Below are 26,741 nucleotides of genomic sequence, written 5' to 3'. Positions count from 1 at the left end.
TTTTACGGGTTTTCTTAAATGTTTCTGTACTTATTTTTTAAAAAGCCTTATTGCTGATATAATTTACATATAAAATTCACCTATTTTGAGGGTAGAACTTAGTGAATTTTGGTATGTTTACAGAGTTATACAACCATCCCCACAATCTAAGTTTAGAACATTTCCATCACCCTAAAAAGAACCTTTATGTCTGTTTACCGTCACTCACCATCCTGCCCTTAGGCAACAAATAGTAGAAAATCAACTTTCTATGTCTACATATTGGCCTGTTTTGGACATTTTCTGTATTTAATTTGAAATCGTGCTGGGTTTTTAAGGGAACAGTTTTGCTCTCTCAATTTTGGGGTCATTTTCTCCAGCAGTTTTTTGGGTTACTGCCTCAGTGGCCTGGAATTTCTTCATGAGGGAGAGCTGAGCGACCCAGTCTGTGTGTGTGTGTGGGGGGGGGGGCTCTTGTAACCCAAGACCCAGACTCAAGTCCCTGCAGAGGACCAAACCCCAGCAGGTGGCTTCATGCCACTCCGATTCCTCACCTGTCCCCCGGCTCACTGCTCTGAGAACGGGTTAAAGTGTGAGCTGCGGGCAGACTCTCATGGCGGCGGCTGGCTCCGAGGCCATGGTTCTGACCTTGCGCTCATCAGCCAGGCTCCTGTGCCCACCTGCCGTTCCTCACAGCGCCTGCTCAGAGGCCACCAGCCAGCACGCTCACCCAGAAGCCTCCGGGCCCCCTCGGGTTCACATTCCGCATGCGAGCGGGACGGCTTAGGTACACTCGTGTTCATGGCAGCATTATTCCCAGTAGCCAAAAGGTGGAAACAAACCAGGTGTCCATCAACAGATGACTAGATGTGTAAAATATGGTATATGCACACAATGAAATATTATCCAGCCTTAAAAAGGAGATTCTAACTTATTCTATAATATGGATGAACCTTGAAGACCTTCTCCTAAGTGAAACAAGCCAACCATCAAATACTGCATGAGTCCACTAATGTGAAGTACCTAGAATAGTTAAATTCAGGGACAGAACGTAGAAAAGGGGTTGCCAGGGGTTGGAAGGAGAGGGGGATGGGGAGTTAGTGTTTAATAGGTACAGAGTTTCAGTTTGGGATGATAAAGTTCTGGAGACGGTTGGTGGTGATGGTTACGTAGCAGGGTGAATGTACTTAATGCTCCTGAACCATACACCTAAAAATGGTTAAACTGGTACATTTTCTGGAAGCCTGAAATCAAGGTGTTGGCATACATAACATTTTCTGTTATGTATATTTGACCACAATTTTTTAAAAATTGGCAGAACCCCTTTGGTGTGATTCTCCACCTCGAAAATCGTATTCGGAGCTTATGGTAGGGAAAGGACACGGACCTGGGAATTAGCTCCATCTTGACTACAGAATCAAAGGAATGTTTTCCCAGTCTGGCCTGATATTTTCGGAATGAGTTAGGTACAAATCAAGGAAGATGCCTCAGCCTAGCCAACACACCCTTCACAGCGAGGCTCCCCCCTGTCCTGGGAAGGACATTAGCTGTGACACCTTCCGCCCCGGCCCCTGAACTCACTGGCCGCAGCTGGAACGAGCTTCCCCCTCTTCTCCAGACTGTCCTGCAGGTGCACCGTCTGCGTGCCCTGTGGGCCGTGTCTCCTGTCTGGCTGGTCCGACATCCCCAAACCCTTCTGAGACATGAATCCCATGGGGTGCTCATTCACCTCCTTGCTTCCCAGGACCCCTCTCTGGGGGAGCCTGATTCAGAGGGGCTGCGGATGTGTCTTTTTTACGAGGACCTCAGAAGACTCTTATCAGACAGGTTTTGAAGACACTGGATGAGGGTAACTGTGTTTTAGAAATGGTCTACTTTCTTATCTTTTGGGAAAAGAACTCAAATTCATTCATTCATTTGTTCATTCATTCACCCAGGCGCTGAATTTAAGCACTCTTTTAGGGACTGAGGAGATCGGGGTGGAGAAGACGATCCAAGTCCCTCTCTCATGGAGCTTATAATCTTATGGCAGCAATGGGCAGTGGACAATAAAGCATTTACAATAAAAAGTCAAAAGACAACAGGTGCCTTGAAGAAGGATAAAAAACAAAGCAGAGGGGAGACAGCGAGAAAGAGGGGGCAGGTTGTGTGAGCTAGTGTGGTGGTGGGGGCGGTGATGTGAGCAAACGCAGAGGGAAGAGTATCACGGGATGGAACAGTGAGCGCCCGGGGCCTCATGAATTGGGACAAGTACTAAAAAAAAAAAGAAGAGAATAGAAAATATCAGTTCATCACACCTAAACTGGGTGTGAAAGGACAGGAGACAGGAGATCTCTAGCTTTGTGACCTTAGATGACTCACTTACGCTCCTGGATGTCCATTTCTCCACCTGTAAAATGGGGCTCGGGATGCGGTAGGTTCCACTGGATTGGGGTTTCTTAACCTTTCAGTGCCCTTCACCTCTTCCATGCTTTCCTGGGGTGGACTGCAAACACGACTGTCCAGGAAGGTCATTTTTGAGCTTTGCATCCTGCCATTTGTCCTGCTCACTCAGAACCAATCCTGAGGGTACATTTCTCCAATCATAAATACCCATTCCCTTTGCTTGTGAGAAAGCCATTAGGCCAGATGGCCTCTAAAGGCCCTTCTTGTCCTAGATGTGCCTGATTCTCCATTAACCTGTCAGGTTGACAGCTGGTTTGCACTTGGGCAGGGACCTTGTGCTTTGTGGAAGTGGGCACAAGCCTCTGCTCTGGGGACATTTTTGCAGATGGGCCAGAATCATCTAAAAGAGGGGGTGCATGATGGCAGAGGCCATTGGTTTGGGTAAATTACGTTTGACGGCATATTTCTGCTTCTCCTGGCAGGTCAGTGTTGTAGTATTTGTGGTATATTCTTCAAAACTGAGTATCACAGTCTCTCCATGGAAGGTTTCTATGACCGTAAATCTCCTGGCCCTCAGATGAAGCTGTGACTTTTCTTTTCCAGAGTTATGTCAAGTGCTTTCACCTAATTCTGGGATTTATACCCTTGACCTTGGTCTGCCAAAAGTTTAATTCCCTTTAGTTCTGCCACCACCTTCACAGGCCGGGCAGCAGGAGCTTTGTGGAGTTTATGGTAGGGAAAGGACACGGACCTGGGAATTAGCTATCAGAAGGGCTCTGATCATTTCCGAATCGAATAAAACCCAAATTCCTCAGTGGTCTTTAGTGGTTGCTAGTAGGATCTCCAATAAGGAAAAACAGATCTGGAAATGATATTGATTAGCTCTGGGTTGTTGTAGGGACTGAGAAGGAAAGACTAGAAAGTTGAAAAACTTAAGTTTGATAATCGTATTAATGATAGTTTAGGTTGAACTCCAGCACCCTGGGCCTCCCACCCTCAGTGTTTTTGGGCTCTTGAAAAGTCACCTGCAAATACAAGTGTGCTGAATGTTTTATAAAGCTCCCAAAGCCTGGGTAGTTGGAGGACACTGGGTCAGTACTCAGGACTGTCTTTTTGCCTGGCCTTTCCCAGTTCCAACCTCTATAAGCTATAACAAGTCTCATTTCAGATGAGTGGGGGAGAGCATGCAGGGTTTGCATCCACAGAAATGTGGGTTGGAATCCCAGCTCTGCTGCTCACTAGCTGTGTCAGTGGGTAAATTCTTCACCTTCTCTGAACCTCAGTTTCCTTGTCTTTAAAATGGGCGTAATGCCACCTACCTCCAGGGTAGTTAGTGGTGAGGAGTAGAGGAGAGACATAATAAAAGCGAACGTTTATTGAGTGTTTGTAGAATTCATTTAGGGCACATTGCAGTTCCACAAGAATGGATCCTATTAATTTTGCCTTATGTTTTTGTTTGTTTTCATTTCTTTGACTAAGAAAGCCAACTAAGTAATTTTGAGGATGTTTTGTTAGCTAACCAACTTTGAACTTCTCTTGTTTGTTCTTTTGCTAAGTGGTTTGGCCTGATAACCCTTTAACAGAAAAAACGTCTTTGGTTAAACCCTCCCATCGCTTGACTTGCTGTTTTATCTCATTCACTTGACACAAACATGCTGAGTACCTATCATGCACTAAGCACTTAGTTGGGCAGAGGGCATGTGGAGGGGAGCCAACAAGAGAGCCATGGGACTGGGCTGCCAGGGACTCAGAGGTGGAGGGTTGAGCTGGCCTAGGACAGGGCAGGCTTGGCCCTTCTTTCCCAGCCCTGCTGTGGGAACTTTGGCTATCCTGTGCCCGCACTGGGCCACGTTTTCTTCTTTGAAAATAAGCGGGAGTGGTCAGATGGGAGCTAAGAACCCCTCAGGCTCCAAACATGAGTTTTGATTCTTAACTCTTTGACAGGAGAAAACAGAATGCAAAAACCTGAACCCATCTGGGCATGCAGATGTTGCTGAGCACACATGGTTTCAAAGAGCCTCAGATTCCTTGAGATAAAACTAAATCTCACAGAGATACAAAACATCTTTTTTTTTTAAATTTTTATTTTTTTTTAATTAACCCATAGTGTAGTATTAGTTTCAGGGGTAAAATTTAGTGATTCATCAGTTGCATGTAACACCCAGTGCTCATTACATCAAGTGCCCTCCTTAAAGCCCATCTCCCCACCCACCTCCCCTCCTGCAACCCTCAGTTTGTTCCCTAGAGTTACGAGTCTCTTATGGTTTGTCTCCCTGTTTTTATCTTATTTTTCCCTCCCTTCCCCTAGGTTCATCAGTTTTCTTTCTTAAATTCCACATGAGTGAAACTATATGGTATTTGTCTTTCTCTGACAGACTTATTTCGCTTAGCATAATATACTCTAGTTCCATCCACATTGTTGCAAATGGCAAGAGCTCGTTCTTTTTGATGGCTGAGTAATATTCCATTATATATATATATATACCCCATATCTTCTTTATCCATTCATCTGGCAATGGACATCTGGGCTCTTTCCATAGTTCGGCTATTGTGGACATGGCTGCTATAAACATTGGGGTGCAGGTGCCCTTTCAAATCACTATGTATCCTTTGGATAAATACCTAGTAGTGCAATTGCTGGGTCGTAGGGTAGCTGTATTTTTAACTTTTTGAGGAAACTCCATGCTGTTTTCCAGAGTGGCTGCACCAGGAGAAAATTTTAATATATTAGCTACAGATGTGGTATTTGTGAAGACTTACGTACCTCTGTTTCCCTCTCTGCTTTACGGGAACTGCTTGGAATTGAGCCAATTCTAAGCCAACTGGTGATGTCCGAGAACCCTGGGAGCTTCAGCACCTTATCCGCCCGGCGCACCGCCCCCCCCCCCCATCTTTGTTTTCTTCTGTCTCCCTCCTCTTTCCTCTAGTCCTGAATATTTCTTCCAGAAACCTGGGCAAAACAACTAATACGTTCTGATGTTAGTGAGCGACTCAAAGGGGATTTCTTCCTTTGTGTTTTAAAAGGAGAGTGGTGGTCCAAAGGAGATGCTGAACTCTAAAGAACAAGAGGGCTCCCGGAAGGCCAGGCGCATGGGCGCTTCTGGTTGAGGGTTGGGTTCTTTCCACTCTGAGTCCCTCCCGGTGTGGAATTTCAGGTCCTGGGTTACTAAGACAAGAGGGTTTTGTTCCAACAACTGCCCCACCCGAGCTAGAGACCACTAGTTCTGCTTCTGTATAAGATTGGGGGGGGGGGGTCCTATTTTTGTATTATTATTATTATTAATTTTTCTTTGTTGATGGCATTTTTTCATTTGAAAAACCTCTTCATTTCAACCAGGATACCAGCCTTTGGTTGTGAATTTGTAAACTGGGCAGAAATTGAGAAGTCTGTCTCACAGCCAAATACTGCTTTTTCTTTCCCAACATCTTCTGGGCCCATACTCTTCTCTCCTGCTTTTCTGTTACTAACTGCCACCGGGTCCTCTGTCTACACCTCCTGCCCCTTCCCCCTGACTGCCCCACCCCCAGCCCCTCTCCAGGACTTACTGAACCCGTGGTTCTCCAGGGAAATTTCCCACTGCCCTGTGCTTAGACATTGGGAACTTCGAGATCACCTGGTTTTATCTCTGCACCTGACCAAGGAGAAATCTGAGGGTACCTGGTTCAAAGTGAGGCTCTTTGGTGACAAAGCGAGGTGTAGGATCCAGCCCTGTGACTTTTCACATGGACAGACCTGGATGCTATGTACCAGGCTATTTTACATTTTCATTTAATTCCCAAAACCATCCTAGGATGTAGGCATTATTATTGTGCTTTATAGTTGCATTTCAGAGATGAAGACGTTGAGTGAAGGTCCCAAGGCTGGTTAATAGTGAAGCCAGGATTTGAATCCGAAGGGTGTGGCTCTCGGTGCTTGGGACTTTGCTGGTTTTAGCATGGAAACAGTCCGGAGTTCCAGGAATCTCTTCTGTCCCAGGCAAGCCAGGATGGTCAGAACTACGGGGTGACCTCCACAGGAGAGGGGACAGCTGTGACATAGTGGCCTTTTAAGGGAGGCTCTGCACCCTGCTGTTGCAAAGCAGATGGCCCGTCTTTCCAGGAACGGCCCCCTCTGAGGGAGCTGGTTAGCGCTCTCACTTCTCCTCACTTGATGATGTTGACCTAGACACGGTCCCATTCCAACATCCTTTAGACACATGGTCTGGACAGTACTGCACCAGGGCACAGCGTGAATTGGTGCCTTTGGAGAAGACATCTCCTTGATTGCATTTTTGCTCTGCCACCCGCAGAGTGTGGTGTTGATGAGGAATCATGCCCAGGCTTTTAGCAAAATCAGATTCGGAAAGTGTCTGAAGTCAGTGCAGTATTAGAGTGGTTTTGCCGGCAGGGTGGGGGTGGGTGGGAGGTGGAGACGCATTCGGACCCGGGTGACTGAGTAAGCAGTGCCTCCCTTTGGATGTCCAGGGAAGTGAGAGCACAGAGGCTGTGGAGCTGGACTATAATCCCCGAGCATCCCATATGCCTGTAGTTTTCTAAAACGCATCAAAGGTGAGTTCCCACCCAGGGCCCCAAGGCCTTTCCGTTTTACGTCCTCAGACCCGAATTAGCCATCCAGCAGCTCCCGTCCAGCCCAGAAGCACAAGGCGAGGTCACAGGGAGTCACTCAGAGGGTGAGGTGGGTTCCACTCCTTTGCTGGGAGCCCACTTTGTGTCCCCTGCTGTCCGTTGACTGTGAGCAGAGGACCCACTTAAGGACAATGTGCTCTTTGTCATCATAAAACAAACACAGGGGCTGGCTTCATTCATGTACCTTGGAATATGCAGAAATGTGCCTGGGTCCAAGAAATTGTGCTGTAAATTGAGCCAATTCGATTCTTACCAAACGGTCTTGAGTTTCGTTGACTGGAGTTTAGAAAGGAAAAAAAAAAAGCAAGTGTTGCAGCTAAATAAAACTCGTGGTGGCGGGTGGATGGCAGAAGGCCACTGTTAAATGTCCTCAGGGATTCATTTCTTAGGGCTTTTGATCACCAGACCTTTTATTTTTCAAAGGAAAAAAAAAAAAGAACAGCTGTTGGATGCTACAGGCGGTTTCTTCCTTATATAGTAGAAAACAGCCTGTCCAACGCTTGTGAAGGAACCCTGAAATCCTAGCTCATTCACAGCCTTTCTTGAGTACTGACTTGTGCCAAGCACCAGGGGAAAATGTGAATAAGACGGGGAGGGTCTATACCCCCATGTCCATGCCCGGCATACCGTGGGTGCTTGAGAAAAGTTCATTGAATGGAGTGTGATAACTTAGTTATTAGTCTGGCTGTCACATCACATCACTTTAGTGACTCCTAGGACACTGGAGTTCATTTTAGATCTTCTGTCCTAGAAGTGGCCAGCCAACCCAGTCTGGGGCCCAACTAGAAAGATGCGTGGTGGACTTGGCACCTGACCCTTGGCCCAGCATGGCAGCTGAGAGCATGGGCTGCCTGTGTTGGAGTCCATGCCTCACCTCTTAGTCATGAGACCCGGGCAAGTTACCTTCCCCTGCTGTGCCTCAGTATTCCTATCCATAAAGTGGGGACAGTGGTGATACCCACCCCATACGGCTGCTGTGCAGATGAAATGCACCGTGAGCGCTCTCTAAACTGTACCCACCACCATCTGTGTGTGTCACTCAACCTTCTCTGATGCCACTTTTCCGAAGACGCACACGGGACCAACGTACTTAGTACTTACGTGCATAATTGCCAGCCCGTCCTTTGGCTCCCAGGCACGCAGTAGGTCCTCACTGTCCTTGTTTGGATGTGAAGCACCTATAGCAGTCAGGTCTGAGTCTTCATGTGGTTACTTTCCAATCCCGTGGTCTTGACCTTGGTCCAGTTTCTGAAGTTAAGGGAGGCTCAGACCTCTAAAATGCAGGTCCTTCCTTCACCGTGGGAAGGATTACACTTAACCAAGTGCCTGGCACACAGTGAGCGCTCGATAAATAGTCGGATTGTTGTCATTCTCATAAACAGCGCACAAGGCCCCTTTGGCTTTTGTGGCCTGGGGTGCCGAGGCTGGTTCACGTGGCGCCCAACGGAGCGCGCATGGCCAGGGCGGGAGGAGGCACGGAGGGCGGGCGGCCTTGGGAAAGGGCCCGCGTTGCAGGCCCCACACGGTCAAAGCATTTTAAAGGCCTTGTATTCGAAAAATAAACCAATTAAATAATACTGCCCCCCATAAAAGCTGACTTTTAATGGACTCCACGGTAGGGTTTTCACCGTGGCGGGTCCTGCAGCCACCGGCCCCGGGAGCCTGTCTGCCGCCACGGGGAGAGTTTAATCTTGCACGGCGTGAGCATAATTTTACAAGTTTTATGGCTGTTTTTTCTCCTCCAAAGTGTTGCTATGTCATTGTGCACCGAGGGCAAGTGGCGTGCATTTAACAGTTTACCTCGTTTTTGGTGGAAATGAAAAATGAAGCAATAAATTAAAGAAAAACACAACATGGATTTTTCCCCCTTCTTCTTGAGGCAGTTGTGGAGGAACAAAGAGGCAGTGTTCCCCCCCCCGCACAGCCTAATCAAATTCGAACGGCTTTTATGGGTGGACATTTGCCCGCAGGTCGCCTACCCGGAGAGGGCCGTGGGGCACGCAGCGTGCTTTTGGGGCTTGTTCCGCTGACCCCAGGAATCCCGGGGACCGTTCTCCAGGGCGGGGGTCAGCAAACGACAGCCGTGGGCCCGATCCGGCCCCGCGCGTGTTTCTGTGACACGGTTAGAGAAAAACCATCAAAAGAAGAAGACTATTTCCTGACACGTGAAAATGACACGGAATTCGCTTTCTGCGTCCATGCATGGAGCGGCAGTGGCACGCGGCCACGCCCGTTGGGTTCTGGATCATCCGTGGCTGCTGACACGGTGCCCCAGACCCTGAGGGCACAGGATCAAAGCGCTGCCTGCCCTTCGCAGCAAAAGCGCAATGACCCCGCTCTCCGAGGCAATGGAGAAGGGGACAGAAAACGCAGCTTCCAGGTTCCTGGAAGCGATGATTTACTCTGAGGGTTTCCATGTAGCTCCAAGGGACAGGTCAAAGGAGAACTGCCTGAGAAAGGGTCAGTTCACCTGGAGAACTTCCAGAAGGAGTTGGCTCCTTGCGGAGATGGCTTTCCTCACGTTTCGGACCTACGGCTGGCTTCTAAGTGTCCCCCTCTGGCTCCTCCCGCCCCAGCCTTCTGTGGCTCTCGGTTCAGAGAAGCCTTTGAGGTCTGCTGACTTCCCATCAGCTCGCTGGATGGCTCACGAGTAGAGAAGTTCTCACCTTCCCACCCCCCCCCCCGGGGGTAGGCGGGTTTTGGTCAGGAATCATTCTGTGCAAATCCAGCGTGCAGTTTGATGCCCTTCAGAAATTTGTAAGAAACGCTTTTTGGCCAGCACCCCGGTTTAAGCATTCTGCAGATAGGAGTAACTCGTTGAATCCTCACAGCCAACCCCATCTTACAGCTGAAGAAACACAGGCACAGCAAGGTTAGGTGCCTTGCCAAAGATCACACAGCGGGAATGTGGTAGAGCCAGAATGCAAACCCAGGGAACATCATGGGTCCTCTCTGCGGCTGCTACATAAGGGCGAATTCTTCAGGCTTGTGGATGGATCTGCTTTCCTTGTCCCGCCCATGCCCCTACCAAGTCATTCCACAAGAAAATCGCCTCCTGTGGGAGAAGAAAACGCTTGTTTGCTCATTCATTCGCTCCTCCCTCCTCCATGCCGCCCGCCCTTCAACAAATAATTATCAACAGGTGACTGCGTGTTAGGCTCTGGGAGACTGCCCGGAATGAGGGTGTTTTGTGAACAAGAATGAAAAAAAAGAAAAACTTTTTTCCGCTTAAAAATAGTTCGGGGCGTTGGGGAGGGGGAGGGGAGCGCCTGCCTGGCTCAGTTGGTGGAGCGTGTGACTCTTGATCTTGGGGTTGTGAGTTCAAACCTCACGTTGGGTGTAGAGAGTACTTAAAAATAAAACCTTTAAAAAAGTAGTGCTGAGTGTCCCCAACGCCTTTGGCTTTTGAGGAGTTCCCTTAATTCTCCCTCTTTTATTTTTAAATTTTTTTTATGTGGGCTGCGTGCCCAGCGTGGAGTCCAGTGTGGGGCTTGAACTCACGACCCCGAGATCAAGACCTGAGCTGAGATTAAAAGTCAGACGCTTAACCGACTGAGCCACCCAGGCGCCCCTTTCCCCTCTTTTATTACTTGTAAGTGCTACCTCTATCTGTTTAGAGCCATAGCCCTTGTCCTTTCTGCCTTGACCTGACATTTTCATTAAAAGTAACCTAATTTACAAGAGGCTTTGGGGTGACCGGGTGTCTGACTTAGCTAGTGGAAGAGCCCTCCGGGGGAGGCCCTGCATGGTGCTCAGGAGACCAGAACCAGGTGGGGGTGGGGGGGCGGGGAAGGCAGGAATAAGAGGTTGTAATTGATCATTGAGGCCTCAAGGAGGCTGTGGGATTTGAAATACATCACCAAGCCTGGTGCTGGGAGAACTCACTCTCTCGGAAGAACCTTTACACTGTCTTTTGTAAGTAGCTTCATTTCAGTGAGTTTTAGATGCCTGTCTTGTTTTCTTAAAAATTTGCTGGGAAGAATGTTTAAGATTATTTATGTCCTTCTGAGCGTGGAGATACCTGAATGCTGGAGAAGACATGCCATTGGATAAAGGAACAGCAGCTTTGCTGGAAGTGGTTTTATCTCCTTTCCTTTCCTACCTGTTTCTTCTTCCCCCACCTACCTCTGTGCCTTTTTCTTTGTCAGACAACAAGCCTTTGTTGCTCATTTCTGATGAGCCTTCACTTTCTCTCCTCAGTCATGCGGAGGAACCCCTTTGGTGTGGACATCTGCTGCCGGAAGGGGTCTCGAAGCCCCCTGCAGGAACTCTACAACCCAACCCAGGTAAGCCCTGGAAACTTGCTTGCTTTCACGGCTTGGTCTCCATGCATCAATTTTGAGGGGGAGGGGAGAATGAAAGACTCCAAAATCTGGTTCTTGGGGGATTTGAAACTTCCTTGCACTGCCTGGCATTTTACCTTCAGTGGTGGCTTTCTTGGTCACCCTTTCTCTGTATAATGGCTCCGAAATTCTAGCGAGCGGGATTTAGAATTCGAGAAATGCTTTGGTGTAGTTCTGGACTAAGTTTCCGACCTGCTCAGGTTTGAGATCCACATAGTCACAGGTGCCAGCAATGGGGCTCTGAAATTATAGAGCCGGCTGGGCAGTGTCCCCCTTAGCACCCCGAAAGAAGGTTCACATGTGGGTGAACTGGCCACCCTGCTCCCACGTTGGTTCATTCAAGTCCAAGATGCCCCAAGGATTCCACCTCACTGTACCTGGTTACCAAGACTCAATTCTTTTTTTTTTTTTTTAAGATTTTATGTATTTATTTGAGAGAGAGAATGAGAAAGAGCATGAAAGGGGGGAGGGTCAGAAGGAGAAGCAGACTCCCCACTGAGCAGGGAGCCCATTGCGGGACTCGATCCCCGGACTCCAGGATCATGACCTGAGCCGAAGGCAGTCGCTTAACCAACTGAGCCACCCAGGCGCCCCCAAGACTCAATTCTTGGGCTGGGGTTGGGGGGTGCTTTTTGTTAAGTGACTGTCATGATAAATTGAGCTCAATTATGAAGAGTTTCTCTTGGAGTGAAATAAGCTCCAACCAAGGAAATGTGTCCTTGTGGAAAGCTAGGAGCCAAGGGAAGAGGCCTGGTCACCATGGCGATGGCCTCAGTGGTGTGTGTGGGTCTTGATGTGGAGACTCTAAGGCTGGTTCTCCTGCGGGAACATTAATTAGCACTTGATGCCAGGAACTGGCAAGTGAAAACTAGTGGCCCATTGTCTGACCTTTGAGTGCTGTTGAGAAAAAAAAATCTTTTTCTTTGGCCTTAGTCTCTGAGCTTTACTTTGTATCAAATTCCTAATTTAGTATTTCTGTGGACTAAGGTGCTTGGTAGAGGAAGATGATGCATGGTAATGCTGCATTCCCTGAAGTCTCGCAAAGGGAACTTTCTGATCCCACAGGTCTTCCCTGTCTCTCACCTGCACTCCCTTCTGGAAAAATGGACTCCTGAGTTTGTGCATCATGGGTGGCCTAACCAGGTGAATTCACTCCCTCGTCAGCCCCACTGCTTTGGAGTTCTAGTGTGGCGAGGCCTGATTAGCCAGGTAATTGCAAACTCACATTGCCTGAGGCTTCCTATTGGGTTCCCTGGTGGCTCAGCAGGGAATGTGATATTTGGGGGTTTTTTTGGCGCCCAATTAATCTGATTATTACAGGCAAGTCTCCTAGCATGTTCGCATACCCGTCCTTAAAAGAGGTAGAACTCGCCTCGACAAAGGATAGGGTTTCTGGTAAGCCATTGAGAATAACACAGGCTACTGAGATGCAAGCCATTCCTATTTTTCTGTTGACATGCCCTGTTCTCAGATCATTTTCCCTTTCAAAGTACAGCTGCTGAAACACTACTTCCTGGTGAAATTCTGTGGGCAGCATACAGTGTCATGGGAGGAGCTTATTTCTGAAGTAGACACCCCTCTGGACAGCAAGTCCACGGACTGTGTCTGCGCTGTATCCCCAACCCCTAACACGTTTACAGACGGTGCCCCCAAATATCTGTGATTGAAAGAATGAAAGTCTAGGTTCACACCCCTACCTCGCCTCCGCTTGGTTGTGCAACTTGAATACGTGATGAGTCCGTGTCTCTGGAATGTTGGGAGGATAAAATCACTCTGATGTGTCAGGGACTATGTAAACATTTGTCATTATCGTGGTCATGTGGGGGGTTTCCATACCGGAAGCCTTGACTTCGAGTCAGACGTGGGTTCAAAGCCTGGTTTCTTCATTTCCAAGCTACGTGAGTGTGGGCAAGATACTTCATCCCTCTGAGACTGCCTTCCCTCATTTGTAACAGTACTTTGCTCGGTGCCTCCTATGGAGTTTGTTCATTCCTGGATTCATTCACTCGTTCACTCATCCGTTTCTTCAGTATTACACATGCCAGGCGCTGGGCACCAGAGAGTGAGCTGGGCATGTGGGTTAGCCTTCCATGTCTGGTTCCTCTTGGTATCCCAGGGCTGACGTGAGGGAGTTGACTGGAAAGGGAGACCCAGCTTGGTCCAACGTATGTAGGTAGAGGTCATCTCTTCCTTCTGGTGGTGGTTTGTTTTCTGGGTGAGAAGCTCATTTAGCAGCAGCCTAGGACCTGGGAGGGAAAATGGGGCTGAAGATGCAGCTCTGGGAGCCATTTTTGAGGGCGTAGGTGGGTGAGTCACCTCCATCAAGAATGTCGTGGGCAAGCTGTCCGGCGCCCTTCTCTGGCAACCAGGAAAATGTCCCCGCAGGAAGATCTCCCTGTTTCCTCGGGATGTTGCCCGGGATGTTTTTTTCTTAGGCCGGTTTCCTTTACAAGCTGCAATTACGTTCCATTCCCACGCAAATATGGCCAGTGGTGCTTCTCAGAGACACTGTCGTGGTGATCATTTGGGCTGCCGTGGGCTGGGCGTTTAGAGGGGAGAAGGGAGCAAGCACCCCTGTTGAGTTAAATTTTGTGTCCACAAGACATTTACAAACTTTGCACCTGACTGAGCATGGTTGTGGTTTGTCGTGTTTCCCTACCAGCCAAGGCTGTTGAAGCTGCTAAGCCTGGACTGATGTTATCACAGGCAGATGACAAACCCTGTAAATTACTAGAAACCAAACTGCTCCTAGAGATGCCATTTCCCCGTCTTATGCTGACTGGTTATTTGGGTTTGATATATGATGGTGAAAACACGAACTGTTTATTGTAGATAAGAAACCAATGTTAGAGCGAGAAGGCACCATCTTAGTTACCATGTACTGATGCTCCAGACCAGCTGTTCTCTAGATGCTTCTAAACACCCCATCATGGAATGCTTAGAATAAGCCCCCAACCAGGTCTGCCACTCCCATTTCACGAATGGGAGAGCTGAGGCCAAGAAAGTTATACAGCTTGCCGAGGGCCACGCAGCTAGTAAGAAGCAGAGTAAGGATTCAAACCCAGGACAGACTACAAATCCATTTATCTCTATGCTATGCTCACTGTCCCCAGCAAAGTTCTCTTGGCACAAATTACCCTGTCTCCCCTCCAAAACAACAACAGAATCACACTCAGATTTTTATTGGGCAAAGGCTTAAAAGCTCCTTTGGGGGAAAATTGGCTATAATCTGATTTTTGTATCCAAGGTTTTCTTATTTCAGGGCCTCACAAATCCCCTAGCCACTAAAACAACAATTGGTTAAAAAAAGTTTATGGTTGATATTCTTAGAAAAACTGTACTCTGATGTCTTATAATTTTCCTGGTTCTCTGCTGTCTCCCTGGCCCCAAAATAAAATGTAATTGCTGATCAGATCAGTTGGTGTCAAGTCACCGAAAGTTCAGGAGTTGCCAACTGCGTATTTGCGGTCCCAGCGCATCTGTGGGCCGCCCTGTTGCAGCTCAGACTCGTGGGGCAGAGCTCCGTCGTCAGCCATTAAGAGGGCATAATTGCCCCCAGAGTTGCCAGCAGGACTGAGACAGCTTGTCCTTCAGCCTCGCCCATCTCCTGGTCCTCGCGTGGGTTCCCTGAAATCTTCACAGCATCACTCATGCGGTTCCGCCCTGCCCTCCCTGGTGCTTTCTTTAGCATTTCTCCTTGCTCTGTGATTACCACGTTCCGAGAAGACAGATGCACAGCCCAGGGGTTGACCAGGAATTCATAAACACAGAGTCTATCTAGAAGGCTTGCAGGAATGCACTAGGTCCAACTGTTGACGGGCATTCCTAAGGGTCTGGGAGGGCCAGTCTCTGAGGGATCTAGTGGTATTCTGGGTGAACTGTTTGAGGCCAAAAACAAAAACAAAAATTTTTTTTTTGAGGAAAAAAACAAATATCTATTATTTGGTGGCCCCTTAATGGTCCAGTCTTCACTATGCTACAGATTTACCTCTCCGTACGGTGGGCTCCAGGAGGAAGGATCAAAAGAGGGAGAAAGGAAGGAAAGTTACTCTTCACTGAAAGTGTAATCTACTTTCACTCTACTAGACCACGCTGTTCGAGGCGTTTCTACACATATCTCATTGAATCTTCACAACAACCCCAAAAGGAAGGTTGAACCCCATTCTTCAGATAAGTTAAAGGAGGTTCAGTTAACTGAGCAATTTGCCAAGATCACGTAGCTCTCTGAAATGGTAGCGCCGGGCCCATCTGACCTGGTAGGATTGTAGGAGGATGGGAGCCTATCACTTCGTCTTTTCCAAGTGGAAAAAAAATGCTTCCTTGAGGTTCTCTTCCCTAGTGACTTAAGCTGAGATGGATGTGCTGAGGACTGTTGTAAAATTCCCGAAATCAGGGGCCAAGGCTTGTGGAGTGATGTGGAATGCACAGTGGATGTCCAGTAAACAACTGAAGTTTTGTTTTCTGCTTCCTGAACCTGATATTTGCAGAGGCCTTTGTCTCTTGGCTGTGGCCAGGCTGAGCAGGAACCACCCTGAAGAACTCTGCTGTGGGATAGCTTACCTTGGTCAAATTGGGAAGTCGGGGTCTTTGATTTAGACTGATAAAAGCTGGAATTGTCCAAAGGGGTTGGGGTGGGGGCTCTTCTAGCACAACCTAAATAGCTTTCTTAGCAATGCTTGCCGAACTTTGTTTCTTCTGCATGCATTTATAGGCTAAGCAGAGGGAAAAGACGTGGGGAGGAGAGGCACGTAGGTCGTAGGACATGATAAATGGAGCACAATAGAGAAGCCTTTCAGTTATGGGAGAACCAGGAGTAAGTAATCAGCCCTTTAAGGTACAGGGCGAGTGGGAGGCTTTGTAGAGGGGGTGGCATTTGAGTTAAGCCTTTGAAGACCCATCAGGCTTCCCCTGACAGAGAAGAGGGAACAGCATCAGGGAGGGGAGGAATAGCAGGAGCGTGGGCCCCAGGTGGGATAGTCCATGGCACGATCAGAGAATGGTGAGGGCTTTGTGGCCGGAGTGAGGAGCCTGCGGGGAGCTGATTGGAGAGAAGGCAGCAAGGGCAAGGTGGTGCCTGCTGGACCAGGCTCGTCCACCCTTGCGGAGGGTGTAGTCTTTACTCGCAGGCGGGATCGGTGGTCATAAGGAGCCCAGAGGAGAGAGCATACAGCTCATGAGTCAGGGCTGCTTCTGAGTCAAGCCGCTTATTAACTGTGGGGCTTCTCTAAGGCAGAGCCTGTCCCCTCCTTGCCGCGGTGGCCTCTTCCACAAAATGACCGAGACCTGGCGTTCTCATCCGTGCCTGCCCATGAGGACCACTCAGGAAGCTTTGACACAGTGGCCAGTGCCCGGGCCTCACCCAGAGATTCTGCTTTTGTTGGTGGGTCTGGGTTAGGGGCGGGGGCATCAGTGTTCTTCAGATTCTGAGCGGCGGCCGAGCTCAGAAGCACCGGATTGGCGGGTCCGTAGGGGTCACTCCAGTTCAAAACTCTTTGATTCTCAAAAGCCCCTCAAAGTGTATGCACCAAGGCCGCTCCCTGTCGTTTCTTACAAAGGCCCTGGGGCAGTTTTGAGCTCTCAGCCTCTCTCGTGTTCCACTGGCGGGTTCATGAGTCGAGGCCCCCAGCGTGGGAGACTCCACTGGGGCCGTGTGGTTGGACCCAAGAGGTGGAGCCCCCAGGCAGGGCTTTGGGAGGGGCCCTGCGTCCGGGACACTTGAGCCACGCGGCTCTGGACCCCGTAAGCAGGAGAACCCAGACTTGCCCCATGCCACGCATCAGATGGGCGCTTCAGAAGGAGCAGCTCCAGTCTTTTGGATAAGTGCGAAAGGAAAAGAGGCTCTCGGCCTTCCGAATTTTCGTTTGGGAAGACTGCTGCTAATGGTTGACACCCCGGAGAAGGCAAGGAAGAACAGACATTGTAGAGCCTCCAACTCTGGGCAGTTAATCCCTTCATTACCAACCACCTGGTAAATGATGCGTCCATCTAATTACCTTGTTTTGACCCAACAGCTGTCTACCAGCCGAAGAGGGATTAATTGATTTAGTTGTGGACTGGCTCCTTATGCAAAGATATTACTTACTGTCAGCCTAGCAGAAAGGCAGCTGGCTGGCAAAGATGAAATAGTACATGAACTTGATCTTACAGCGCTTGGGAGAATGCTTCATTATTAACTGCAAATTACAACAGATGAGTGAGCCCATTGCAAAACCCAGGGACAGTGGGCCGCCTCTTTCACCATGGCCAGTGGCTCTGTTATTTTTGAACCAGGGAAGGCACCCTGGTCAGATTTCCAATCGAGCCAGGACAGATGGGGACTCTAGAGTCAGACACGATTTGGGTCAGGAGAGAATTGGATGCTTGGAGGAACTGGGGGATCCCAGCCTAGGTGTAGGACTTGGGTCGATGACTTGACCTCCCAAGCACTGGTTCCTTTAACTGTAAAATAGGAACACAATACAGTCTTGGAGTTTTGTGAGTTTTGAAATCATGTATAAAAAGCACCTGAGATTGTACCGAGGAAGAATTGGTATGAATCGTGTTGATCAGTAGCCAACAATGGTCTGAGTTGAGTTAGGTGACCTGGGACTTCTCTTAGACCCGTTGGGCCCCTGCACCCGTTGGGCTCAGACACTTTGCAGGTGCACACTTGGAATTTTGTTGAATAAGAAGAAGATAGAATGATTTCCTCTTGCTTGGAAGCTACTAGCTATTCATCGTGAGCACTTCCTAAAAATTTTGACTTATGTTATGTGTCTGGTTGACTCTGTTATTAAGCTGGACATGCTGATCGATAAGACCATGGGTGCCTGTGTGTGATGTGTGAGTGTGATGTGTGTGTGTGATGTGTGTATGTATGTGTGTGTGTGTGATGTGTGTGTGTGATGTGTGTGGTGTGTGTGTGTGATTGTGGGTGTGTGGTGTGTGTGTGATGTGTGTGTGTGATGTGTGTGGTGTGTGTGTGGTGTGTGTGTGTGTGATGTGTGTGTGATGTGTGTGTGTGTGATTGTGATGTGTGTGTGTGATGTGTGTATGTATGTGTGTGATGTGTGTGTGTGGTGTGTGTGTGTGTGGTGTGTGTGATGTGTGTGTGTGATGTGTGTGTGTGATGTGTGTGTGTGTGATGTGTGTGATGTGTGTGAGTGTGTGTACCTGTGCACTCAACTCATAGCCTGGAACATGGCAGACAGAGCCATTGAGTTTAAAACTCTCCTTTATTGTTTGTCACACCCCCAGTCCCTAGCGAAGTGCTCCAGTAATAATTGTTGAGTAAGACCCCCTCTCTGTGTGATGGAAATGTGTTGAGGCCATCAAGCACGTGGCTTCATCCACATTTCACTCAGCCCATCTTTATAGGCAGTTGCTCTGTTTCAGGAAGCTTGGTTTGACCCAGTAAATTCAAATCTGTGTAATGAGCTCAGTGCCCTAATAGGATTTTTCTGTGTCAGTCTGTGTGACTATAACCTGGCCTCTTTCAGCCAGAGAAGGGCATCCGAGTGACAAAATGACCTCGGCAATTTCCAAATGGTAACACAGCTGTAAAATATACCATTTTCGGAAAGTCATTTCCTAAATTACCCTCAATTATAAGAGGCTTATACATAATTTGATTTTTCTGTAAATTACACAACTCAAGTAGCTTCTCAGCCAATTGGATTTGAACCTTGTCAGATGCATAGGGCTGAAACTAAGCCTTAGCTTGTTCTCACATTCTCTGTAGGCGAGACCTGGGTGGGGGTGGGCATTGTCTCCTGCCCTCTTTAGCCCCCCACTTCCCGATGGTGAAGTTGGCCTGCGGATCTGGTGGGGAGCAGGCTTTCCACCCCATCTTCACCACTAATTACTATGAAATCACAGCAAACAGTTGAAGTTTTCTAGCACTGGAGACCTCATTTATAAAGAAGGAACAAAGGGGCGTCTGGGTGGTGCAGTCGGTTAAGTGTCCGACTCTTGGTTTCGTCTCAGGTCATGATCTCAGGGGCATGAGATTGAGCCCCGGGTCCAGCCCCATGCAAAGCTCTGCGCTCAGTGTGGGGTCTGCTTAAGTTTCTCTCTCCCCCCCCATAAATAAATTAAAAAAAAATAAGGAACAAAATAACAACAGTTCAGTTATCAAAGATTAAATTAGAAAGATTGTGAAAAGGGGTACCTGGGTGGCTCAGTCAGTTAAGCCTTTGACTTCAACTCAGGTCATGATCTCAGGGTCCTGGGATCAAGTTCTGCTTTGATCTCCCTGCTGAGCGGGGAGTCTGCTTCTCCCTCTCCATTTGCCCCTCCCCCTGCTCATGTTCTCTCTGTTGCTCACTCTCAAATAAATAAATATAATCTTTAAAGAAGAGTATATGAAAAGTCCTGGGCACATGGGAAGCTATTTAATCAATGCTGGGTTTTTTGGGTTTTTTTGTTTTTTTTTTTTAATTAGCTCAGATGAAACCTCTTTTGGGAAGCTCTCCCTGATTTTTTTTTTTTCTCCCCAAGCTCAGGTTAAATGTCCTCCCAGAATGGTGTTGCCTACCAGCAATAAACGTGACTCACATATATAATTTGAAATTTTCTAGTAGCCGCATTTTGAAAAGTTACAACAGGCGAGGTTCATTTTAATAACATTTTATTTAACCCAGTACATCCAAAATGTGATCATTTCTACACGTAGTCAATATAAAATTATTAGGATATTTTAAGTTCTTGGGGCACCTGGCTGGCTCAGTCAGTAGAGCACGTGACTCTTGATCTCAGGGTCATGAGTTCAAGCCCCACGTGGGACGTGAGCCTACTTAAAGATTAAAAAAAAAAAGATATTTTACGTTCCTGTTTTTGTACTAAGTCTTTGAAGTCTGTTGTATATTTGACACAGCACATCTCAGCTCGGACTGGCTGAGTGTCACCTGCTCAGTAGCCCCATGTGGCTGGTGACTGCCATACTGGACCATGCAGGCCTCTAATATGCCCCCTCACCGCACCTCCGTGCCCACATTTCCCTCGTTCGTGCCTGTGCATCTGAAATGATGTTACTACACCTTGAGCCCCTTGAGGGCAGGGGCCGTGTCTTGTTCACCTGGTAGCTATTTCGGGCCAGCTACAGAAGAGGGGCTCAGCAGGTGTTTGGGCAGCGAAGGGAGTGGTTTGCCTGTGCTTTGAGCAAGCCTGGTGGGTGGGCATTGATGCTGAGGAGGTGACAGGGGCTTCAACCATCAAGGCAGGAGGTCTCCTGGGGCCAAGTGATGTCCCTGGTCCAGAGAATACGTCTCCAAGCCAAGCTGCTGCCTGGTGTCTCCCCTAAAGCCATTTTTGTGTACAAGTACCATGGAAGGGCTGATGCTTAGAAAAGGTATCGATCATTTCCATCTCAACTTCCATCTGGTAAGAATCTTTCTGGAGACCGGCATGTGTCAGTGTGGGAGGTTGGAGAGAATAGGCTCAGGGGTCCGGTGCTTGAAGGAACTGGGGAAAGCGGGCCACAGCCTGAAAGGAATGCAGGGTGGGGTGGGGGGATTGCTCAAGCCAGACCTCACCCTCCCTCAATACTGAGTCCACATCCAGCCCTGTTTCTTTCTTCCCTCTTGTCCTCCCTCCTTCCCTCCTTCTTCCATGGCCTGTGGCACAAGCAGGAACCTGGTAAATGTGCATTGATTGAAACGGAGCTGAAATTCCTTGATCCCCTCCCTCTGCGAACCTGCTCCGGTAGTTTGCTCAGGATGCTGTGACACAGGGCACCAGACTGGGCGGCTGACAGAACCGAAACTTCTTGTCCGGAGGCCAGAAGTCCAAGATCAAGGTGTTGGCAGGGTTGGTTCTTTCTGAGAGCGCGAGGAAGAACCTGTTCCATGCCCCTTGCCTGGCTTCTGGTGTTTGTTGGCAGCCTCTGTCTGTGGCTTATGAAAGTGTCCCCTCGGTCTCCGTCTTTCCCCCTCATGTGGTGTTCTGTGTGTGTGTGCGTGCGTCTGCATGCGCGCCCAAATTTCCCTTTCTTAAAAGGACTTGAATCCTATTGGATCAGGGGCCACCTACTCCAGTAGGACTTCATCTTAATTAATTACATCTGCAATGACCCTAGTTCCAAATAAAGTCACATTTACAGGTAACAGGGGTTAGGTTCCAACATATGAATGTGTGTGGTGGGGGACAGAATGCAATCTGTAACACCTGCTCTGTGCATAGCACTTTGCTAGAACCTGGGACTCTTAGGACAAAGACCCTTGCCCTCTATTAGTATATACTCTGACAGGTGCGTCGCCAGTAAACTGACCATTACAGAATGAGATCCTATTTCAGTTCAGTGCCCGATGCTGGAGTAGCGTAGATGATGGATCAGATCATTAACCTAGACTGGGTGTGAGTACACACGTGTGCTTGTGTGTGTGCACAGCCTGACCCAGGGCGCAGGAGAGGTGGCCCACAGAGAGACCACTGGCTCCCCTCTCCCTGCACACTTAACAAACCCACAAAGGGGAAAGGATGTGCTAACTTTCAAGGGACTAAAAGCATTGTCCCTCCTGGGGAGGCAGCCGATCCTCCCATGCCCCTCTGGTGAGGACAGAGAGGCCAAGGGTTTGGAAAAACCAGGGTCCTTCATGGCTCCTGATTTCTAGAAAGGTCGGCAGCTCCAGTGCCTCCAGGTGATCTGCTGTTCGATATCTACATTACCACGCTGGGAGGTGCTCCCAGGTTGGCCTCGTCCCAGCCTTGGCAGGTGTTGGGCAGCCCTGGAAAGAAGCTGGCCATTCTGAAATATACCACAGGGGTGTGACGCTCGGGCAGACTCTGGTGCTGCCTAAAATGGCCTTTTGCAACATTTCTTTTTCTTCTTCTTAAATCAGGGCTTTAAAGCCGCAAAACAGCCAATATGCTGTCTGGCAGTCATTCCGAGTATTGGAGAAACGGCTCTGACCATCTGTTCCGTCTCCAGCATGTTCCCTACAGGAATATCCACAGATCTAGCCATGGCTATAATGACGTCCTGCCAGGGCAGAGTTCCGTTTTTGAGAGCTGGGCAAGTTCAGTGCTTGCTTGGATCCTGGCCTCATGTCCTGCCCCAGTGTTTGGGGAAAAGCTCTGAGAAAAAGGGGAGTGTCTGAGGCCACACAGCCGAGAAGTGGTTAGGAGCTCGGGCCTTGGAACTGGCCCACGTGGGCTGGAATCCTGGGGCCACCACTTGCCAGCTCTGGGACTTGGGAAAGCTTCTGACCTTCTCCATGCCCGTCTCCTCACGTGCAAAATGAGGATAATATTGGCCCCTGCCTCCTAGGCTTCTTGTGAGGATTAAATGAATCCAGACACGTGAAGTGTTTGCTAAGGTGACTGGCACTCAGTGAGGCCAACACAAGTGTTTGCTGTTTGTTACTGTTATTATTATTCAGACACAAAAGCCAGAAAGGCGCACATGATCCCTGGGGACACATGAGCAAGTCCCAAGTTCAGATCACTTGGAAGACAGAGCTCCGTTTAGCTGGATCATCTTCTGCCTGTGAAAAGGGAACTCCATCTTTAGAGCTTGGGTTCTCCGCTTTGGCTGCACTTGAGCATCACAAAAGGAAATTGAACTAATCCCAAAGCTCAGGCTCTGGGCTGTTACTACTCAAAGCCAGGTCCAAGGACCAGCAGTCTTCGCATCCCCTGGGAGCTTGTTAGAAATGCAGAGCCTTTGACCCCACCTTAGCCTGCTGAATGGAACCCGGGAAGGCTCCTGAGCAAATAGCCCACTCCCTGGGGCTCCTAGAAGCAGCATGGGTCCCGCGCATTGGATAACAAGGGACAAATGCATGGGTTTTGGAAACAGGGAAACCGGAAGAGGTCCTTACCTTTCCCAGAGCCTGGCACACTTTTGCTTTCTGAAAACTTAGGAAATAGAAGCTGTGTTTGTGCAGCATGGGGTGCTTGTCGTGGCAGGGACCTGGAGTCCCGTGGTGGGCTAGCTAGATGGCCAGCCTTGAGGTTCCTCTGGGGGCATTAAATATTCCTAACGCGCTCAACTCAGGGAGAAGTGAAACGGGGCTTTGATCAAGCGCCCTGGAAGGGAGGGCCACTGCGGTGCCTTTAAAAGGCAGCCCCATCCTTCCTGGATGCTGTGTCCCTGGGGTGAAGGGGATTTGTAGGGCTTGGAGCGGAGCCGGGCTCCCTTGGGTGGCCAGAGTCCAAGTTTATCCTCTTCTTGGGTTGGGCTGTTCCAGACCTCACTTTGTTAAAAAACAGGCAGGAGGAGCCAAAGGTGGGTCCTACAAACCCTGACCCCCTCATTCCGGCATTTATTTGCAAATGACCTTTTTTTAGGTATCTTCCTCCCCTATCGCCCTCACCCCCGCATGCAACAGATCTCAAACAATGTGGTTTAACGGGAAGAGAAGGGAATTTAGAGCCCTAAGTCCTGAGTTGAAATTCTGCCTTTTTTCACTTATCAGCAGTGGGATCTTGGGCAAATATTTCAACGTCCTGGGGCTTCAATCACCTGACCAGGAATGTGGGAATAATTTATTTACCTTTAGCTGAAGAGGCCACATAGTACAGCAGTGAAAACCGGGCATTCTCCCAATCAGGCTGCCTCGGTTTAAAGCCATACTTACTGGCAGAGGCATCTTGGGTCGATTCCTAAATGCTGAATGCCTCAGTGTCTTTATCCGCACAATGGGGAGAACAGCAGTACCTGCCTCTTTGAACTGTTACGAGAATTTAATGAGTTGACTTGTGTCAAGGGCTAGGACAAGCACTAACGCGGTCAGACGTGCCAGCAAGCATTATGTTTTTTTGCCTTTATGTTTTCATCTTTAAAATTCCCTACTATTCTTCCTTCAAAACCAGCGATCGTCGTAGCCTGGGTCCCAGTCACTGACTGATGAGAAGCTTCTCTTGCGCTGTGACTTTTACAGTCCCTCACATCCGAACCACCTGTTACTGCTCTTCAAACGCATCGTTCCTCAGTTTGCAACCAAGGGGATTGAGGCACAGAAAGGTGGTGTTGTCCTTTAAAGTCACCTGTGCAGGGCCCTATGGACGAGTTGAGGAGTTGCAGAGCCACGATTCAAACCAGCTCTGAAGCCCCTGGCTCCGGAAAGCAGGCCCCCTCTACCAGCTCAGTTGGTGGAGAGAGAGGTTTTTTGCCTACACAGGTCACCCGAACTCCTTTGCTTCTCAGTTCACTGTTCCTGAAGTAGAGGTGAAACCCCTCCCTGAGTGGCTGTGTGCCTGCCCTCGGTCGCTGGTCCGCGGGGACTCAATGTGGTGAAGTCTGCAGGTGCTCTAGGCACAGCTGGGGGAAGCCAGGTCCAGGACAGGAGGCAGCGCTCGGAGCAAGGATGATGGGGGCTCTGTGCACCTGCAGCCAGAGCCTGCGACTTTTCTCTGCTTCTAAACTTTGAGACCTCTTGCAGAAACTCACGCAGCCCCCTTATGAGTCAACAGAGTATCCTTGAACCAGGAACAAGATTGCTCAGGCCAGAGATGGTGCCCGAGATAGGGAAACTGCAGGGGAGTACTTCTGTGGGTTTAAGAGTTGGAGGCTGCTTTGGGATATTCCTTTTCTGAGCACTTCCCTGCTGAGGCACAGTGACCATCTGCAATTTTCTCCCCAGTTCATTCTTCTTTTCGGGAGGGACCTGTTTAACCAGCAGTCGCTAATAGAGGGAATTGTACGAAAGGGTTAACTCGCCCCCCAAACTCATTTATCACCAAGGCTAAGGAATTAAACCCACACTGAGTGAGCTCTTGGGTTTTGCAGGTGGAACAGTCTGGGTTCCACTTTTCAAGAGCAATCTGGAAGTCCATTAACAAGGGACAACTTGTCATCTTTATGGAGGGACAAATCTGAATCCAAGAAAGCCCGTCCCTCAGCTAATAAGTGAGCCCAGCCATCCACAGCCTTGTAATTCTGTAATTATCATTCTCAGAGCACCTTCATTCCAGGACTCACAGAGCAGCTTGAAAGTCTTATCTCATTTTATAGGGAAATGGCATGCTAGAGTGACATTTGGCAATAAGGAGGCTGTCATGGGACATGTCCCTCAAAAGTCTTTTGTCACCACTTAGACTGGCTCACAAACAGCACCTCCACTTTCTGCTCTCTGCACTGGGGCTCTCTTGTTCATAGAGTGGTTAATCTCTGTTGAGAATCTCAGCCTCGTCTCTCAGTAGGTTTTCCTCCAGTTTACAGGATAAATGAGCTGGTGTCTGAAAAGAAATGTGACTTTTTAAAGGAATTGGCAGATACTAGGGGAGTTCAGAAGCAGCTGACATCCAATTATTCATGGTCCTGGGGGAAAGGGATTGAGTAAGAAATAGAAATCCACAGATAATCTCCAAACCTCTTGTTAATCAATAGCCCTCTCTTCCAACATGCTTCTAACCAGTGCCAAAAAACGGGCTGATTCATCGCTCTCTTCAAAACTGAGATCTTAAGAGATCAGTACAGGAGAAATAATTTGCCAACTCCTTTCTTAATGAGAAGGATCTAGAGGAACTGATTTCTGCCCACCCCCCCACCCCCCCCACCCCGCCTTAGAGCAAATTGCCATTTTTCTTGAGCAAGTGGCAAAATGAGCTTATTGTGTTGGTTGGTTTGTTCATTGTCTTATCAGAGAAGAACATATAACATTGCAATTTTCTTTTTGTTTAAAAGAAAAAAATATGGGATTCAAACCTGGGTAATCTTGAAATAAGAACCAGGAGCTAGGAGAATGAGAGGCAATTGCAATTGATAACAGAGTCTCCTTCCCCAGGGTACATGGTGTAACTCAGTCAGAGGGGAAGAAGTGATAAGCATCTTGTGAAGATAAGGCCTTGCCAAAAACAGCCCCTGGCAAATTGTTGCCATTCGTTATCCAATTAGTGAACCGGGTGCAGGCTTTCTTGAGCCTAAGGAACCCTGCTTGTCTTTATCAGTTTGGATGTTCAAATTTAACTTGCTAAATAGCAGTGTCCAAATCCAGTGCAAATCTTGGAAGGTAGCTGTGCTTCTGATCTCAGGCTTTATACAGTGGGATCCTGGGAAAGTCCACAGATTACAGCCACCAGTTTGGGGGGCACCTTAATCGTGGCCTGGGGAAAGGATCTGTTTGGGGGATGAAAGTCAAGCCAGCCTTAAAGGTGAACGTGTACCTCAGCGGCTGCTGAACCCAGTTAAGGGAACCAGAGCAGACATCTGCTCTTCCTCTCTGGTGCTGTCCTTGACTTTGCCCTTGGTCCAGGGGCATTCACAGCCCAAGGGCTGGAGTTACTTGCCTCCTAAACTGTGGTAGGCAGAACGGCCCCACGAAAGGATACGTTACCTCACATGGCAAAAGGGCCTTGGCAGGTGTGGTTAAGTCAGGGATTTTAAGTAGGGAAGGTTATTGTAGTTGGGTTCAGGATAATGACAGGGGAGGTAAGAGACGGAGATGGGGTGACAGATGGAAGCAGGGGTCAGCGTAATGTGAGGCCCAA

At 48.7% G+C, this 26,741-nt stretch overlaps 1 protein-coding gene across 2 annotated transcripts in view; it reads left to right on the top strand.

Moving 5' to 3' along the window:
* Positions 1 to 26,741, top strand: part of CHST11 (carbohydrate sulfotransferase 11) — a 256,129-nt gene that overhangs the window by 109,688 nt on the left and 119,700 nt on the right. For both annotated transcript variants that reach the window (XM_034987692.1, XM_034987691.1), the window contains exon 2: positions 11,191 to 11,276. In XM_034987692.1, the coding sequence (XP_034843583.1) occupies positions 11,191 to 11,276 (86 nt within the window). The remainder of the gene's footprint in view (positions 1 to 11,190; positions 11,277 to 26,741) is intronic.

This window comes from Mirounga leonina, unplaced genomic scaffold, assembly GCF_011800145.1.
Source record: "Mirounga leonina isolate KUSES-001 unplaced genomic scaffold, KU_Mleo_1.0 Mir_418, whole genome shotgun sequence".
NCBI classification, from domain to species: Eukaryota; Metazoa; Chordata; class Mammalia; order Carnivora; family Phocidae; genus Mirounga; species Mirounga leonina.
This window is presented reverse-complemented; position numbering and strand designations above follow the sequence as displayed.